The following is a 19,299-nucleotide window of genomic DNA, read 5'->3' as shown; positions in this document are numbered from 1 at the left end:
CCAAATCAAGCCTCTGTGAGGCTCCGGCAGCTCGGGCTCCTGATGAATCTGGCGAGGACAGAGAGGGACCCCGCCATAAAAGGGAGCGCGGCGATCAAGCTGCTGCCCCTGCTGAGGACAGCCCTGTGTGTGACAGCCAAACACTTTCCCTGATTAATCAAGCCTAGCAGCGGGGCTTTATGTGCCATTAAGAGCCCTGCTAAATGACTTCACTTCATTCATTAAAGTGGAGCATCCTCTGCGGGTAGAGCAGCTCCGCTCGCCAGACAGACAGACAGACAGACAAGTGAAAGCTTGGAGGAGATGGTGGTGGGGCAGCGATGAGGGTGGTGGGGGCACAGAGGCAAGATAAACAACGACAAATATAGACCCATTACAATGCTGAATTATTCATCTTATACGCAGAGCTTCAGGAAAACAACAGAGGGAAGAAAAAAAAACAAGAGTCCAAACAACCATGGGGCTTATAGAGTCTTTATACACCAAAGAATATCATTAACACAGGACTACTTATGCACACACCTTGTCTGGGAAAGGTACCACACTGGGATCACGGCCAAATCACTTTAAATGGAAAAAATCAGGTTCCAGTAGACTTATCCGTGAAGCGCTTTCATTAGGTAAAGGTATAGTTTTAATGAATCTGTGCAGGGGGAGTTTGACAGCTATAGGTGCGAGTAAATAAATCGCTTGAAAGTGTTGTGCACCGCCTACAGCACATGTTAATATAAGCTATTCTCAGAGCACAAATTCATACAGGATCAAAAAGTCAGGCAGAAAATTCCAGAAAGGGAAGATTACAGAAGGGAGAGGCAATGATGCACCCCGACAGCACTGAGAGTGGACAAAGATTGGTAATTTACCAGTCAAAAGGGAGATAAAGATGGAGGGATGGAGAGAAAGATAAATAGATAAAGATTAGCAGCAACAGGAGATCCAGGGGGCAGAGAGGAAGAGAGAGACAAATGAGACTGAAGAAGAGGGAGGCTGAAAGAGAAAGAGAGAGGTAGAGAGTAAATGATTAATGAAAGGAGCTGTGGAGGGAGGTCAGGACTGAGCAGAAGAGGAGTGATGCTGCAGCCAGTGAGCAAAACCGAAGAGGACAACATTATGAGCAGCCGCGCTGCTGTCGCTCACCGTAACACAGGATTTGTAAAAGGGGAACCAAATGCGACTCAAAAGAGCTTGAGAGCACGCGTTGAATCTACTGAATTTGCCAAATTCACTAAATAAGGCTTTTTTTTTTTTTTTTGCCTTTTCATGTTTAAACACAGATTCTAATTGGCCGTAATGCCTTTGAGAGGCTTTTATTGTTATTTAAGCCAAAGACTGGCAAAAATACAATGAACACTTGCGTGTGGATAAGTTTGCGTCACTGTAGAGAAGAAAACTTTGATCACCGGTGATGATTTATTACTTGACAAAACTGTTCAAAGACTTTCATTAGATCCTTTAACTTCTTGCAACATCTTAGTCAAATTCATGCCTTAAATTAATCCCCAACTGGCAGTGTGCTGTGGCTCTATTGCCGGGGCTCACTGATGCATTTCTAATTGGCATTTTTGCTGATGGTCACAAGTTAAATCTATATTCTCCATTACCCTTCCACCATGTCCCCTGGGATCTCTCTAATGGCTCCGAGCACTTGAATAGAGATATTTGTATAAAGTATATTCTCTCTGATGCCGACTCGTCTCCGCACGGGCTTACTTCAGCTGCAGGTTTGGCGTGTAGCTGAGAGTTTGGGAGGAAAAAGTTCACTACCTCTTTGAAGATTAACAAAACACGTGTTATAATCCAGCATGGAAACAGCCTGAGGAAAGACACTTGTAGTAAAATAAACTGTGTTTTATCTGCTCGTCTTCAGCGTTTCGTCTGCACCGAGATGGTCTCACATGCTGCTTTACAGAGCAAATGTTTGTCGTAGCCTTTATCCCTCTCGTTCCACATCACATAGTAAAGCCCTTGGTGAAGTTTTGGCTCAGCGACAAGCCTGAATGCTCTATAACCGGCTCGGCAAAAAAAGACCCCAAAAAACAAAACACTGCAGCCAGCGCTGGTTAAGAATGGTTGAGCTGAATGACGCTAGCTGTTACAGGTTGACCAGCAATTTCGCAATTAGCTGATAAACCACTAAGATGGAGGGTTACATAGTTTGAACGTTAACTCTTTACCTCTTGAAAGTCTACTAAGGAGGAAACTCTTTTCCAACCTGAGCATTTTGTGTCATATTTCAGGCTGTCTTATAGAACAAAATGACTGGCTGTGCCTCAGAAGTTAGTGAGGGTGGTCTCTGTCTAAGCAGCTGCCCTCTGAAAAACCCAGAAACTATTCTAACGGTCACCAACCCATGTCTTAAGGATACAAGGAAGGTCATAAAATATCATCTTTATAGCGGAAAAGAGTTAAAGGTAAAAACTCTTCTTGACTGTAAATCATAAAGTAGTTTTTCACTGAAACCTTGCTCCAGCAAAGATGAGAAATTGCCAAAGGTGAGATATCATGTGTTAAAGTCAAAAGAATGAAGCTCATATCCTGACAGAGAGGAAGAGTCCTGCATTCTTTGGCTCACCTCAGTGTAGACTCTGTGTTTACCTTTCATTAACTAGAGATCCCAGAATCCTCTCCTCCCGCAACCTCCCTTGGGATACTCCAATACAAGGTGAAAATAAATGCTGTAAAATAGCTGCTTGAACAACAAATATTAAAAAAAGCACAGCTTATTATGTTTGAATTATAAATTATTTCATAAATGCTGATGAAAGACTAAGTCTAAGTTTTAGTTTCCCGGATGAATTCTAATTACAGATCGCTCCGTAATCTATGTGTAAAACGGTTTTATTAACATATCTCTAAAAGGCCCAAAATATTCCATTTAGAAAAGCTGAAAAATTCCACAGTTTGAGAACTACAGTGCACTGCAAATGCACTGACACAGGATATGACTAACACAAGAATAGCGTCAGCTCACGACATAAGCTAAGCTACAGGCAGACAATGATAAAAGCCAACTAATCAAGATACTCTAACCATAATACAGCTGCAGTTGTGAATCCCCACCCTGTGCTCTAAGGACAGAACACACCGTGTCCTCAAAAAGCTACACCCAAAGGCCGTTACGATCACATGAGAAACAGTCGAGAGACAGAACGCCGTCTAACCGAGGAGAAGGGGGGGGGGGGGGGGTTGCAATTAAGACTTGAACAGAAATGTAAAAAGGAAGCAATGCTCCCTGCCATATACAAGCACAATCAGACAGAGTGAACCAGCTCTTGTTCTGTCAGCAGTGCAGAGACTCTACTGTATCACAGAGCAGACAACAATGCCCAGGGCTGAGATAACAGGAAATGCCAGCTTATCAGAGAGGGGAGAAAACAGAGGGAGATGGCGAGAGAGCGTGATGAGTAACTCACTGTTTACCAACAGTGTAAGTGAGCAAAGATTTCTGTTGTGTCCTTCATGTGAAAGTCTGTCATTTACACATAAGTTTCAGCCAGTGAGTTTTCCCCCCCTCCTGCAACTGTAATTTGTTTGCAGAACATGTAAAGTGGATAAATCAAATAATGGGGTAGGCAAATCCATCACTTTCTTAATTTGAGTTCCATTTCATTGGCTTTGATTTGTTCAGATTGAGTCACCTCTCGTGGGGAGTTTGTTTAATTTCACAGCTGAAAGAACACCAATGATTTTTAGGAGAGTTTTCCTTGTTCAACTTTCTCTACAAGCTATTACAGTAAATCTTGAATGCAATACAGCCATAAACCCCGGAATATTAAACTGCTGTTTACAGAGAGAACTTTGATGGCGACACTTAGTGATCATACTCGCTTAATCACTGCAAAAGTCTGTTCTCAAGAGTTTACTGGAAAATACGAGAGTTAAAGCAACATTATGCAAGAATAAAAAAGGAAATCGCTTTTCCACCACGACTGGAAGTGCGACTGATAAATATGAGGTATGCGAGAGAGGTGGCGTTCACACAGAGGCAACTGAGCCATTCAACAAGTGGAGCAAATTCATCCCCGTCATTGGATTAGGAGGACTGGAGCTATGGTTTTACCCCTACTTTATGCCTTCATTTTACCCACCAATAAACCAATACTTGTAGCAATAAGATAGTTCAAAAGGTGATTTAAAAAAACACAAAAAACAACATAAATGTAGTATTTATTTAAACAAACCATTATGGTGTTTAAGGAGCAGTACATATTCAATATGAATTTGCTTTTTCTGTTGAAGGAAATTCAGTTTTGCTTTGAAATTCATTCCTAATAATAAAAGTATATTTAAGAAATAAAGAGTAAAAAATCCTTAGTAAAAAGTCTTCACCAATAAGAATTAAAAAGAAGAAATGGGAAGGATTTTTTTCCACCACAAGAAATATGATTTTTCTTCATTTGTCCTGTTTTATATCTGGGTGGACATCCATTCTTCAGACAGCATTTAGTTGTTTAGACATGCAATCACTCAATTTCTTTATTGTTCACCATATACAGCATTTTTCTCTCTTGCTTTCTTCTGTATGCACACACTCTTGCCCAAACACACTGACACTGTGGCATGTATCCACTGCCATTCCCTCTACTGAGCTTGGTCTGTCATTCAGCAGCACGCAGGACCTGGAATGCGACGGCGTGGGACGCGCTCCTCTCCTGCTAGCTCCACACATCGTCCGGTGGCACACAATCTTTGTTCGGCTCGCACAATACAGCATTCCACAATCAACGACAATTAAAAACAGAGGGAGAAGGAGATGACTGGGAGGACTGCACCACTCTAATCTTATAGGATTTGAATTCCTGTCTACGGGACTCTAATAGGCCTCTGTTCTTTTGAACAACAAAGCTTCGAGATGAGATTGAAAAAAGCTGATACAGATGAAGGCAATCTGAAGCAATTTGGGGAGAAATGTGAAGCTATTAAGGCCTGTATGAAGGCTCTGGAGGAAGTAGAAATAAATGACTAACCATTCAGAGGAATGTTTTTCTGTAACATGAGGTTGTAAAAATTTGCAGAAAATGTATGCACCAAAGTGTCTGCAAATTACAATAATTAAAAAACACACACACACAGAAAATATTTTTTTAAAAACACACTTTTTGTACACAATATTTCCAGCTAATTCACGTGTAGCTAGCACTGGATCAGAGTTGGTGAGTCCTGCTGCGTCCCTGTTGCCCACCTGGTCTCACTCTTTTGTCCTTCCTGCTCTTCAATGGTAGAAATTGGCATTAAGTGGACTTTAAGCGATTTAAATCGTAAACACGAGGATATTCCATCTTGGATTTCACTGGGGAGAAATGAGATGTCACCATGGACTTTGCAGGGATCAGTGGGCAGACAGCCTGTCATCTAAAGACGATGTATCTAAAATAAAAGAGGACAACTCCATGGCTTTACTTCTCAGAAATTAGCAGGGACAAGTGAGAAAGAGACAGAGGAGAAATGAGGGCAAGGTAGTGAGGAAGCAAAGAAAAATAATGTGTTTTTGCATGTGGGTGCAGGAGCGAGAGAGGGATAGAGAGAGAGTGTCTGAAGCAGTTCCGAAGCCTGGTCGTCACGCATGCTTAACCTTGCGCTAGTGCCTGTGCGATGCAGCTTGCATATCAATGATGGACGAATATCAGCAGAGAGGCCTCCAACCAACCTCCACTATACTCAGCAGGCTGAGGTTGGGGGGGGCAGGCAGAGCAGCATCTGCAGCTACACTACGGTGCTTACTACAGCAATGCGAGTTATATCGGGTAAGGGAAGAGTTTTTGTAAATGTAAGTGTGATATTTTAAATACACGCTGATTTAAAAAGAAATTAAAGAGTGCAATATGAAAATACTGCTTTAAACTGACAAACAAAAACACGCTTTAGATCATCTAAAAGCACTCTTGGCCCGAGTCTGTGTGTGTTTCCATTAATGGAGTTTACTTTTGCCTGGAGCTCTCCAGTCACAGCCTCCCTCATTTCTCTTTTGTGTCTCATCATACCTAGAGGTGGAAGATCTGGCCAAAACATGTTTTTTAAGTTAGTCTGGGTAATTTCATGACAAAACAACATCAAATGCCATGAGAAAAGACTGCCTGAGAGACAAAACACCTTTAAAACTGGGCATTTGTGCACAGCTTTAAAACCACGAGCGGCACAGCAGCTCTAACTTAAAGAGTCAAACGAGAGAAGAGAAGAGAAGAGAAGAGAAGAGAAGAGAAGAGAAGAGAAGAGAAGAGAAGAGAAGAGAAGAGAAGAGAAGAGAAGAGAAGAGAAGAGAAATGATGTGATAATGTGTTTCTAATTAAAACAAAAGCACTCAGGGACACCCATGGGGTCCTAAGGGACCAGCACAAGGTGATAAACTCTCTCATCCTTAGCCTATTTTTTGGGAAGCGATAAAAGAAATTCAGGATGCCATGCCCTCTTCTGTTCTTTTCTCCTTCTTTCCCACATGCTATCTGATGCCGACAGAGGCCTTTTGTCACGTCGATCCTTCCCAAGCACCCCAAGGCGTCCTGTGAGGGTGCCTTCTTCAGGGTCCTGTGTGTTGATTGACACCTCAGACCTTTTTTTCCTCCCTGCATCGATCAGAGGCCATTTCCCTTCTGCCTCATACAGCTCAATAAGAGGCCGCCGCTTTGATAGCAGTTCTGTGGCAAGTTACATCTCTGGCAGAAGGGATAAGAGAGAAACTAGGAGGGATGCCAGCAGATAAAAGAGGACTTTTACCAGCCTTCTATGTGTTCAGCAGGTTAAAAAGTGTTTTCTATCAAAGCCTTGTCAAACTGTCATTATCACTTTGATTTGAAGAGAGCTCTGTATACCCCAGAAAGAAAATACACCAGAGCTGCATTTCTCCTCTGGTTTTCTTGTAATCCCAGACTGATGCTAATCTAAAAACACTGTGGCGATTACACTAGAAGCAGTTTTAAGTTGCTATCTTTCACTGACAGTCAGTGTTGGCGAACGCAGACGACAGAGAGCGGTGACAGTTCTCCGTGTTCTAACAGTTGTTCTCGAGGCATCCCTTGAGAGCTGGCAAGGCTATTAGCTGTGTAATGATCACTGGATGTTGTAGTTCACATCCACAATGGCAGCGTGACAGACAGATGGAGGTTGATTTTGAGGGATGAAGCATATGGAGAAAAGTGCTGTGAGCAGACAGCTCAGATGGGATTGCAGGCTAACACATGTAGCATCCTCTCTATTGACCAGAACAGCAAAGATTAATACAGATACGCAGACACGTAATCACGCACATTTATGTTGTTCTTTATCCACTTAAACAAAAGGAAAAGCTCATGCTGAGGCCTACCACGTGGATCTTATGTATGGGGCTTATGCATGGGAGTTGAGCCAACAGAACCAGGTGTGGCCACTTACCAATGTAAGTGATCCATGGAGAGTGGGATGTGTGTATAGAGTGGGGAGGTTCGACACAGAGCCATTACAGAGCATTAGACCGTGCGGTCCTGTAGGACATCACCTGACCTCGTCTGACCTCAGTGAAAGAAAGAAAAACCTCTTTAATCTTTCTTTCATCCGTCCGTCCCTTTTCATTTTTTTACCGCTTAGCTGTGGAGTTTATTTCAAATTTTAAACTCTTCCAGCATTCATGTTTTCATGCTTATTTCCCATACTTAACCTCTCATTTTACCATCCAAGCTGACCAGCAACATATGTTTACCCTCGGGCTACATTCTTTTGCTCCTGCCATAACAAATAGGTTTCCTCTTTGTTCTAATGATTGCACCTATATCATTGCTCAAGGACAACGAAATGTAGTGAACAAAACAAGCAAAACAAAAAAAACCCCTCATCAATCATCAATTCATCAGGTGGCAGCTGGCATGGGGAAAATGTGATTCCCTGCACAGTTTATCCAATGCATTGTGAGCTTGCGGTGCGTGAGTGCATCTGGGAGAGAGATACAGCTATTTTTATTGTAGTTCCACTGTAATGCGACTCACTGTCAGAGCCAGAGTGGCAGCCTGAATTGCTTCTGTCGGATAAACACTCCCAGCATGCACTGCTTTGCCTCAGTCTGCGCAATGCTGCATTGGCAGCCTCCTGGCAGGATTTTGAGGTGTCTCGGTTTAGAAGTAGCTGTGTGTGTGTGTGTGTGTGTGTGTGTGTGTGTGTGTGTGTGTGTGTGTGTGTGTGTGTGTGTGTGGAATGATGATCCTTACAAGAGCAGAAAATGCTTAAGTCTGCACCAAGACTGATGCTTGGTACCTGAACCAGACTGAATGAAATGGCACATACCTATACTAGTTACACATTCCTATGCTATAGGTTGTTTGTTTTGTTTTTTAAACCCTGACTTTACATGATCTTTAGGAAACACCTGAAAAGCAATTTATAGAGCTGTGAGCACTGGAAAAATGGACAAAACAAGCATCTGTGAGCATTTGAGGCAGAGTTTGTTCCATGACTCAATACTCACTCAGGAAAAAGGAGAAAAGGAATTTGTACTATGTGCTGCAATGCAACTCAGTCAGGACCACAATCCCAGAACTATGTGGAATGTGTCCTCTAACTGCCAGCGACTGAAACCTACACTCGTTGAACAACTGCAGTACACAGTCAGTGGTCGTGTACTGTCACTCTGAATCAAAATCAAGCGCAGACCATAACACAGGTAGCACACAGAGAGAGAAGAGAGACCAGAGCAGTGTTGCTGTCTTAAAAGCCAGACAAAGTGTTCATTACTGGTGCAAAGGCATAAAGACAGCCTATTCTCAGATATTCGCGGACGTAGGGTATAAATACGAGAAAACTCTCTTTAAAAATGCATGCGTCAGGATTATATTTTTAAGTTTTACTCAGCATCAGACATCCAGATACACCTTGCTGCAAGTGGTCTGCAACTTGGGCTACTGTTTTTGCACACCTGAATATTTCAAATGTCTTTCTTTTGGGGGCTTTGAGCCTCACAAACAAAATCTCAGCTATCCTTCCTAAGCCCATGTGTCTCTGCGCCTTTCTCAGAGGCAGATATGTTCCAGACACTGTGCGGCACATCCAACTTGAATAATCAACATGCGGTGACACCATAATTGACGAGTATGACAATATGTTTTTGATTATTATTGTTATTTCTTATGATTGGGAAGAACAATACTTTAAAACATTTCCTTTTCTCGCTCATCTGCTTCTCTTTATCTGCATATCCTCCAGCATGAAAGGTACAAATTATATAAAGGAAATTGATAAGTGATAACAGCTTTCCCCCTACCTTCAGCAAAATGTGCTTCAAATGTTTTGTGCAGTGGGTGTTTCTTAATGTTTGCCATGTAATATATGCAAATAAGAAAGAAAATAATAATTCCCACTACAATACTGTAAATGATCTTGCAGCTTAGTTACACTGTACAGAGAAAGTTGAATAAGATTTTAAATTCAAGCGTGACATCTGTGTTTGTAGTGAAATATAAACTTTTATGGATTGTTTCGCTCTCTCTTCAGCTCCTACCATTTACATCAAATACCTGCACACCCCTAAGCCTGGTCCTGCCATGGGTTTCTACCTGTTAAAAGGGAGTTTTTCTTCCCCACTGTCACCAAGTGTTTGTTAATAGGCAGGTGATCTGGCTGTTGGGGTTTTCTCTCTATTATTTTGGGGTCTTTATTTTGCAATATAAAGCACCTTCAAGTGACTTTTGCTGTGATTTAGCACTATATAAATAAAACTGAAATGAACTGAATTTTTATAGTGTGGACACATGAGATAGAAAAAAAAGCATATTCCCAAAATGCATCTCTAGCAAGGACAGACTACATGTTTCAGATGTTTATCTCACACACACACACACACACACACACACACACACACACACACACACACACACACACACACACACACACAAACATAAAATCTTCAGAGGTCAGTTGTATTTAGAGTTTCTCTGTATCTACATGGGCGAGACGCCAGGGCCCCGTGTCTGCAGGGGTCCATTCTGAGGTCAATACTACAACACTGTAAACTAATGATCCAGCAAATTCCCTCAGTCCTACTCTCTCCCCTCCTCCTTCCTTTTCTCCTCAATCTGTTGTTGCCCTCTGTCTCTCCCACTCTCTGATCCCCTGCTGCGCTGCAGAAATGAGAAACAACTGAAGACTCGGCAGCGCCGGGCCTGCTCTGCTCCTCTGATACACACCACTGATAAACAAGGCTGCTTGTTAAGAGACAAATGAAACTTTTGGCTTCCTCGATTTTGTTGCCTTCCACTGCCTTTTCATCTAGCGTTTTCTTGACACGCGTTCCCTTCTTTTGTCGACATGGTCTTGGCTGTAATGCCCAGTGGAACATCAATCTTGCGTCGAAGTGTAAACACAGATAACAAAATGATCGGCAAAAGCAAAGAAGTCTGAATTAACCAGGAAAAGTAAGAAGTTTCCTTTGAGCTCACCTCTAACTCGTGTACGCAATTTAAACAATCCGCTAGGTAGATGGCTCAGTTCCATTAAATAAATCGACTTTGATGTAAACGTTTAGTCACATAAAGTTAGTGTGTCTCCTCATTATAGCTTTGCCTCTTTGTTGTTTGTGCTGATGTACCTTTAGCAGCAGCTTGCAAATGTGAACTTCATCACAGGAGACTGCAGAACCACTTCAAAATCTTATGCCAAGACACACACACACACACACACACACACACAGATGCATGCATGTTTTCACACACAGTATCTCCCAGGCCTGGAGGAAGCTCTCCATCGGAGCCTCTGAGTCAGTGCACACGATAAGGCAGCGATAAGAGTCTCACTTTTCAGTCCTTTCATATTGATTTGGAATAAAGAATGGGGCTCAAGGGATGAACACTCAATCACGCTGTTGACCAATGGAGGCGAACTGGATTTAAAAGACACAATAAACGAGTTGCAGTATCTGGCAGTCAAAGTGAGACGATAGAGACAATATCTGCACTAACTTTGCCCTACTCTCACAGGTGGCAATAAGCTGTCCCTGCAGACAGGGAGAGCACAGGCTACAACTGTGATCACCCTGTCTGCAGGAAGCCTGGCCAGTGAAGCTGAATCAAGACATGCTCCTGACCCAGTGCATCAGGTGTGGGAATATCCTGTTAGTTCCCATGCATTAAAAAAAAGAGGCTATCAACCACAGTTTATATTAACACAGCCTCTATTTTATGTCACTAACATGTCCACCTTCACAACTGACCTTACAAGAAAGAAAGAAAGAAAGAAAGAAAGCTAATTTCGACTGCTCTCTTATTCACATGGGGTCGCCACAGCGGGTAGCACCGCATATTTGATTTTTATGCCGGACGCCCTTCCTGAAGCAAGCCCCAAGAGATTTGTGTCTCCTCTTGGGATCGAACCAGGGATCATTTGCTGGTTAGATAAATGCGTAAAACACATGGAGCCATTGCAGCTGACCTTACTGTAGAATGTTTAAAAAAAAAAAAAAAAAAAAGCTGTTGTTTAATCAGGAGGGTAGAAAAAAAGCCCTCCACTCCCGTGTTAGTGGACAAGACACACAGGCAGTACAGCCATGACAAGCATTTCTATTATATATATATAAAAAAAACAACAACAACAGCTGATATGTCAACACAAATTTGCTGGACACCCACAGTACGTGTCCAACTACTTTAAAATAACCGGATCGACAGTCTCCGTCTCCCCAAGCGCGACGACAGCGTGACTGTCCGTTTTCACAAGCCCCATCTGGGGCAGCTTGTAGCAGGACCGGACCCGCGGAACACGGCATCTGAAGCAAGGCAGCCTCTGTGCAAAGCAACACGCTCCAAACACAGCAGTTTTCGAGCGGTCAAATGCGCGGACTTTCCAGCTGCTGCCGCCGACACCAGACCTTGAACATCTAGTTTCTCTCTAAACTGTTCGATCCTGACCGCGTGTGTGAAAAGCATACACCAGCCAAAACTAGTAATGACTGAAGAAAAAAGAATGAACAAAATGAGAATGAAATCAAACAATCAACATGCTCAAGACGTCAAAACATTTACAGAAGAAAGGAAGGTGTTTGCTGGATTCGTAATTTATTTTTATTTTTAAAGCGCATTGGAAGTAAAATTCTGGCAAGATGAAACAAGCTTGGTAAAACTGAACCTTTCCCGCTTAACAACATTTACAACCGGCAGATAAAATGTCTGTCTTTTCTCAAAGAAAACCCAAAGCAGTCAACTTTCTGAGCCGTGCACAGCGCTGAGCTGACAGACCCACGCCGCTGAGTGTATCGCCTTGCGCCCTCCCCTCCCGCAGCTCTGTGTGTGACTGCCCCCGGCCGCTCGTGAACTTCCCTCACAGCCGCGGTTTCCTCCCCCATAAATAAAACTTACTTTTCTCTGGCTTGGCTGTCGGACGGCACGTTGCTACTCTTGCCTTTGGCGTACATGCTTGCAGAGAGCTCCGATTGTCACGCACCTGTCAACCCATCACAACCTCCCTGGGCACAGCCCCGTCACCATGGTGACACAAGCAGCGTCGTCTCCCATTGGATGTCCTGCTGTTCAGGACCGCCCGTTCTCCATGGCTACCGCCAGTGAGTGACAGCTGTGTGTCCACGCCCCCTTTCAGAGTAACTCCACCCACCTCCTCTTTCTCTCCATATAGCTCTCTTTTTCTTTCTGTGCTCTACCGTCTATCCTTCTGTCTCCCTGCCTGTCTGAAGTCTGTCTGTCTGTCAGCATCTATCCCCTTCCCATTCCCCTGATTGGAAAGGCTCTCCTGCCATGTAGTTTCGACACACACAAACACTCACACACACACATATCCTCTTGCTTAGTGCAAACTGAGAAGAGGAGGGGGGATTTGAAACAGTCCAACTAGGATTTTTAAACAACTGGCTTTGGATGCTCCTTTTATAGACAATCACACCCTCTACCGACGCACACGCAGCTCACTGCACAAACAGCTCCAGCAAATAACTGCTTTTCCATTGGTGTTTATTTACATAGGTGTGAAGACATCCAAACATGTGGGAAGCGGAGCATGTCGGGAACAGTCGGGCTCTACAGAGAGAGAGAAAACAACACATTCTTTTAGAAGATGCGGTTGCCTTATAAGCCTTCCTGTACATACATCATACGTAGTGCTGCTACAGTGCAGCTGCAACACCAAGAGGAAATGTTCGGGAAATCCGCTGAAACACTAATGTCACATCTGCTGAAAGACAGCGAGGGTGATGAGCATTAAACTTTGTAGGACCACCTGTAGGAATTCCTGCTACATAATGTATGTGAGTTTGATCAAAAGTGGAACCCCAGTCCTCACGTGGGCAACAGTAAAATGTTTGTTTGATGGTAATAGGAAACACAAGTTTGGATACATTTACTATCCAGTGTCTCAAAAGCACACTTTCATGCTTACATATCATTCTCAGTGCATTTACTTCACATCAGGTATGTCCTCTTGCTCTGTGACAGCTTGGATAAGCTATAGCGCCCTTGTAACTTTAAGATGGTTAAACAGTTAAGAAATAAGGATGGATGGATGTTCACAGAAAGTAAGCGCCTTTCTGTGGTCAAAGCCTGCAACTCTCACTTCAGGTAAGTTAGCAGCTTGCTGGCTTGATTTTGCAACAACGTTCTCCTGCTGAAGCTCACACAATACACAAAGAAGCATGTAGTATATACAGTGCATGATAGTAGCTGAGTGAGAATCAGTGATAGAAACACTGTATGTATGAGTGTGGCTGGAAAATGCAGCAGGGAAGAAGTGCTATGTCATGCTGCTATGACCGGCTTGGAAGCTAACAGAGTAGAAGGTTCAGTCCACTGTCACAATATACTTATCACAAATCCACTGAGTCAAAGCACTCTGGAGAAAAAAAAGACAGGCTACATCTCGGTATAAAAGGCACTATAGAAGGCTGATTCCCAGACAGTAGTAAGCTCTGGAAAAACACAGACTGTGCATGCGTGTGTGTATGTGTGTGCGCACTGGGGGCGTAGCACAGGGGCAGCAGTGTTTATGCTTACGCAATGCTCCCGTGATGTGACCCAGTTGGAATGGATGCATGCTGCCTCACTCTCTCCGGTTCTCTCTATCTCACCCTCTTGTCCTCACGCTCTCATCTCTTAACTGAAATCTCACTCTCTCTTTCTCTCTCTTTCTTTCTCTCTCTCTATCTCTCTCTCTCTCTCCCTGTTTCCCCACTTCCCCCCTCCATGTGCCAAATAAACCCCGCTCCCCCTGGAGAGAGGCGGTTCTATTTCAGACAAGCAGAACTTTTGGTTTTGGGATGAGTCCCTTGGGGTCGATCACCATGACAACCACTCACAGGCGATAACCATGTGTTCCAGAGGATGGAGGAGCAGGAAGGAGTAGAGAAAGAACAAGGAAAATATAGAGGAAGCAGGAAATAGAGAGAGAGAGTAAAACAGATAATGGAAAGGTTAACAAAGGTTAACCCATTTGTTGTCATGTTTCTGTGTGAGAAGCAGGTAGGTATGTAGGTAGAGACTGACTGTATGCACTGAGCACAAAGTGCCAGTTCTCCTTTATCAGGTTTGTCTGGTACATTGTCTCTTTTCTATCTATGCCAGATTCCTGAATCTTTCAGAAAGCCCAAGGTGGGGTATGTTATGATATCCTTCATTGTACAAGAGGCAGCAGACTGATCAGCAAGTCAGCTCAAATTCAGCTCATTCCTATAAAGATGTGATAGGATAAAAAGTAAAAGGTGGGAATTACCCCATAATATGACATTATCACAATACCATACTATTTTGATTGCATTTTGCGATACAGTGAGATTTATTGCCTTTTTCAAATGCAAACTATATCCTCAAAGTTAAACTTTTTCTGTTTTATCCAGTAAGATACACTAATTGACCATCCATCCATCCATCCATCCATCCATCCATCCATCCATCCATCCATCCATCCATCCATCCATCCATTGGTTGAGGGGGCAGCAGTATGAGCAGAGAAGCCCATACTTTCCTCACCTCAGCTACCTTCTCCAGCTCATCTGGTAGAACACCACGTCATTCCTAAGCTAGCCAAGAGAGATGTATATAGAGAGTCTTCCTCAAGGCCTCCTCCTAGTAGAATTTGCCTTTGGAAGCATCCAGGAGGCATCCTAGTCAAATACCTGAACCACCTCAACTGGCCCCTTTTGATGAGGAGGAGCAGAGTGAGGAGCTCAGTCATCCCTCGGGAATGACCAAGCTCTAGTAATCCCAGGAACTATGTTGTCTGGATCAATCTGGTAGTGATTCAGAAAACCCCTATGTTGAGAAAAAAAAATCATGGTTTCAGTGTACCCTGTCTGGGACAGGGTTACCTGGGTCCTACCAGGTCAGTGGCCAAACCTTAACCCACGAGACCTGGTTGGGCCGTAGGGGTTTGGTGTGATAGAGGTTCAATGCTTTGAGAATCCAGCAGCAGTTCTCGTATTTCAATTCCCAGCTTCCAAAACTGACTCACAGTTAATGCAGTTCATACAATAATTATTTGTGGAAAAATGGCTGAAAATCACATATCTGTTTCACCTTTCTGTTCCACTGGAATATAACCAAAATACAACAGAATTTTTTTACTTCTTCTTCTTCTTCTATTTCTTTTTTTTTTTTACAATATTGAAAAAGAACTACTAATTAGTTAAAGTTTGAGCTTTTAAAATGACACTATATGTACAATAGTCCTGGTTCACCTACACATTACACGTACAGGAGCTGTCTGGTCATGGAAACATACCACAAAGCTCCCAGCGCACAGTGTTTTTGCCGATGTTAATGCCAGAGGAAGTTTGGAGCTCTACAGTTACTGAGTGAGCAGAGCAAACTATGAGCCTCACCACTCAGTGATCCCTGCTTTGCAACTTTATTTGGTCTGACACTTTGTAACTGAGTTTTTGTAGTTTCTAGTTCATAAATACTTTGAAACAGAACTACTTACAGCTGATTGTAGAATTTCTGGATATGAAGAAATTCAATGAACTAACTTACTGCTACAGTAACATCCTACTACAGTACCATACGGCTTGAATTTAATAAGCCTTTTAGAGCAACCCAGATATTTTCAAAGATGTTTGTAAAGGCAGGCTGCATGGGTGCTGGATTTTATACACCTGTGGCACCCAGACTAAAAACATGTGAATTCAAAGATTAAAAGGTGTGACCCCCTATTTTTTAACCATTTAGGGCAGGGGTGTCGAACTCAAATACACAGTGGGCCAAAATTCAAAACTGGAACAAAGTCGCCGGCTAACATTAATATTTATTGAAATATATTTATTCCTCCAGATATAAGAATGAATCTTTTCTCATGGACTCAAACACGTTTTGCTGAAAAACTGAATATGGAACAAGCAAAGCTTAATACTAAACAATATATATATTAGCTGTATAATACCAGTAGGCCAGCTCTAATAATAATTTGGTATGGCTTCGCGGGCCAAATGTAATTAGGCTGCGGGCCAAATTTGGCCCGCGGGCCAGAGTTTGACACCTATGATTTAGGGTATTTACATACAGTTAGGCAGTGAGGTCCAGTAGTTTCCAAATTGGTTGCACCTTCTTACAAAAGACCATAAGAAAAGTTGCTTGTGAAAGGACTGCTGGGATGGGAGAGAAGAAAAATTTTATTGGACAAATTAGTATTTAGTTGTTGAGACTTCTCACTGATGTTTGCTTTTTATGTGAAAACTGTGAGCTTCTTTTGGCCTTGAGCAGTTATTTTAAACAAAACCACCAGAGAAGTTTGGCGCCCACATTTTTCTAAAAGGTCATAAAGATTGTGACTCACTATAAAAAACTTCTCTCCTGTTTTTATCATCTGTTTTCTTCCTCTCTACTCCTCCTTAAATGATGTTTCTTATTCCACCTAATAGGCACTCTTTATTAGCTTTGCATCTTCAAGTCATTTATAAGCAAGTGAGCATATTCACTTAGTAAAATAGAAAATACAGTCAAAATCACCGTAATCTACGGGGTAAATCCAAAATCCGCCCATTTCTTTTTCTCTCTCGATACTCTGAGGCACACTTTGTTTGCCTCTTGTATGTCACATAAATAGTATTAACACACAGTAGGCAACACACACACGCGCAAGTAATATATTTTCCCTTCCCCGGCTTTACACCAACTGCCTTGGTATTTTGGCAAACAGCCTTTGTTTACTGAGCCTGTCGATGGGCTATGTAATCGTATATTTCCACTGAGAGTGTCTGTTAGCAAGGACGCTAATTAGCAAACGATTAAGCTCTCACACAAAAGAGGTTCTTCAGATTAATTGCTACTGAAGTTTACAGAAGCTTGTGTCTCAGTAAATAATTTAGCATGAACAATAGTATACCTTGTCACACTGTTTTGTTTTGTTTTTTCTTTTTTTTGGGGGGGGCTCTCAACTAAATGCTGGTGTCAGAATTAGAGATGTAACGCTGTTTCAACAGTTGTTTACTAAAGCGGACAGCGGAGGATAGACTGAGCTAAATCAGTCTTCTTTCATTTGCATGCAGTCAGAAGCTCACCTGTTCACCTGCTAAAAATGCTTTCTCTTGCAAAAAGAAAAAAGAAACTAGGACACTGGGAAACATGGAAACACATAATACAAATGAGTAACATGCTAATGCACTAAATGCACACACATGTACAGATGTTTGCATGTAGATGCACATATGAATAAGGTGACATAAACGAAATAAAACCCCTCAGGTCCACGGGCATCTTGAAACTGTCTCCTTTAAACAGCATTTGCTGTTTCCACCCCCCTTTCTCTCTGCTGAAGAGGCTATCCCATCTGGGATGGGTGTGTGATTGTGTGTGTGTTTGGGGGGGGGGGGGTTACAAAACTCTCTCTATTACTGTGTAAAAAAACCCATAAAAGTTGCATTCATAAGCATAGTGATACTTCTGATATTGCCCGTATAAACAATTTGCCTGTGGGTGTAATTTGATTAGCACTGTAAAGCGAGTCAACTTACAAACTGGTTACACAGTTTATCTAAAAGGAATCAACAAGGAAGCGCTGCAGCCCCAAGATCATCCAGACTGGGCTGTGAAATAAACTTGGCATTCAAGGAAAAAAAAATGTGTTTGCTTCCTGCAGCTGATGCAACAGGGAAGCAAGAGTTGAAAACATCCTAATAAGCATGTCTAGTATCATTCTACGTCTCACCGACTTCAAGCAGTCGTGAAAATACAGGCCCCGCTGTGCTAACTCTTCTGTTCTGATGCTGGTTGACTCAACAAATTAATGCCTGGTTGTAAAATAGCCTGTCAGTTCTTTGCAGGGAATCAACCAACCAATATGTATTTAACTTGAAATAAGATTCCTCGCTAGCTCAAGTGCTGGCCTGTTTTTGTTTTAAAGGAGTTTGGACAGCCCGGCAAACATTTAATGGCGCCATCAAACAACCCCACCACCCCCCAAAAGAGAGATGCAGTGTATACAGTGGTGTTTAAAGTTCAGCGAAAGCATCATCTGTAGCATCATGTGGCGCTCATGCGGTCACATTCGTTTCTAATTTGTTCCCAAGAATTTTGCAACATGGAAACATAACTGTTGACGTGCTGTTCTCATTCAGCATTTAAGTTTCTCAGAGCTATAAAAATGTAAAAGTAATGGCAGAGCCAGAGTAAATGCAGATCTGAGTTGCTGATTCATACACCAATTAAGCAGCTGTTAAATGGCTTATTACTTAAAAAAAAAAAAGGGCCTTGGGCATTTCCACTCAACAGATGTTCAAACATTGTGCAGATGATATCACTTTATTATAATGAGTGACTTGCACACCGTGATGGCCACTGTACTGTATCTTAAATTAGAAATAGCCACTATAATGATTGGTAAATTAGTCTACTGAAGACTCAAATAGTCACGGTGATTGGAAGATAGTATAGGTGTTTTACTATGGGAGCAGGCAATGCAACAATCCTGATTCAGACATGCAAAACTGACTTTTTTCAGTTTAATTTCTTCAGTTAATTTGCTGAGATGAAAGAGCATTTCATCCTGTGACTAAGCAGAGAAAAAAGAGCAGTTGAGCCAAGGTGGAAAACTCCATCACAATTAGATGTATGCACAGGCTTCTTCTGAATTCTGAGCAGGTTTTCCATCGGTGAAATTCCTGATGATCTGAGCTGAGCTGAGCGTGTGCTGGGTGCTGATGTGACTAACAGAACACTCCAGCAGCAGAGCAGCGATCGGGCTGCCGCAGAGGACTCTGGGTAATAAGGCTGCAGATGAGTGCGACCCAAAAAACAAAATGGGAGCGTGGGGATTGGATGAGTGTGTGTGTGTGAGCATAAATGTGTATGAGTGTGCAACAAAGACACAGCTTGCATGCTGCCAGCCAAAAGCACATTCTCAGATCTTCAACACTGA

General features: G+C 42.5%; 1 protein-coding gene across 2 annotated transcripts in view; it reads right to left on the bottom strand.

Annotated features, from left to right (window-relative positions):
* Nucleotides 1-12,612, bottom strand: part of LOC146696881 (single-stranded DNA-binding protein 2) — a 56,992-nt gene extending 44,380 nt beyond the window's left edge. Inside the window, exon 1 of one of the 2 annotated variants that reach the window (XM_085475212.1) lies at nt 12,306-12,612. In XM_085475212.1, the coding sequence (XP_085331338.1) occupies nt 12,306-12,361 (56 nt within the window). In that variant the 5' untranslated portion in view covers nt 12,362-12,612. The remainder of the gene's footprint in view (nt 1-12,305) is intronic. The other variant, XM_085475211.1, reaches the window with a different exon arrangement.
* Nucleotides 12,613-19,299: the final 6,687 nt, after the last annotated feature.

Source organism: Copadichromis virginalis, linkage group LG12 (genome assembly GCF_057382275.1).
Source record: "Copadichromis virginalis isolate Kocher_CV1m ecotype Utaka linkage group LG12, C_Virginalis_male_GT1.1, whole genome shotgun sequence".
NCBI lineage: Eukaryota > Metazoa > Chordata > Actinopteri > Cichliformes > Cichlidae > Copadichromis > Copadichromis virginalis.
The sequence above is the reverse complement of the archived record's forward strand: the minus strand, read 5'-3'. Positions and strand labels throughout refer to the sequence as shown.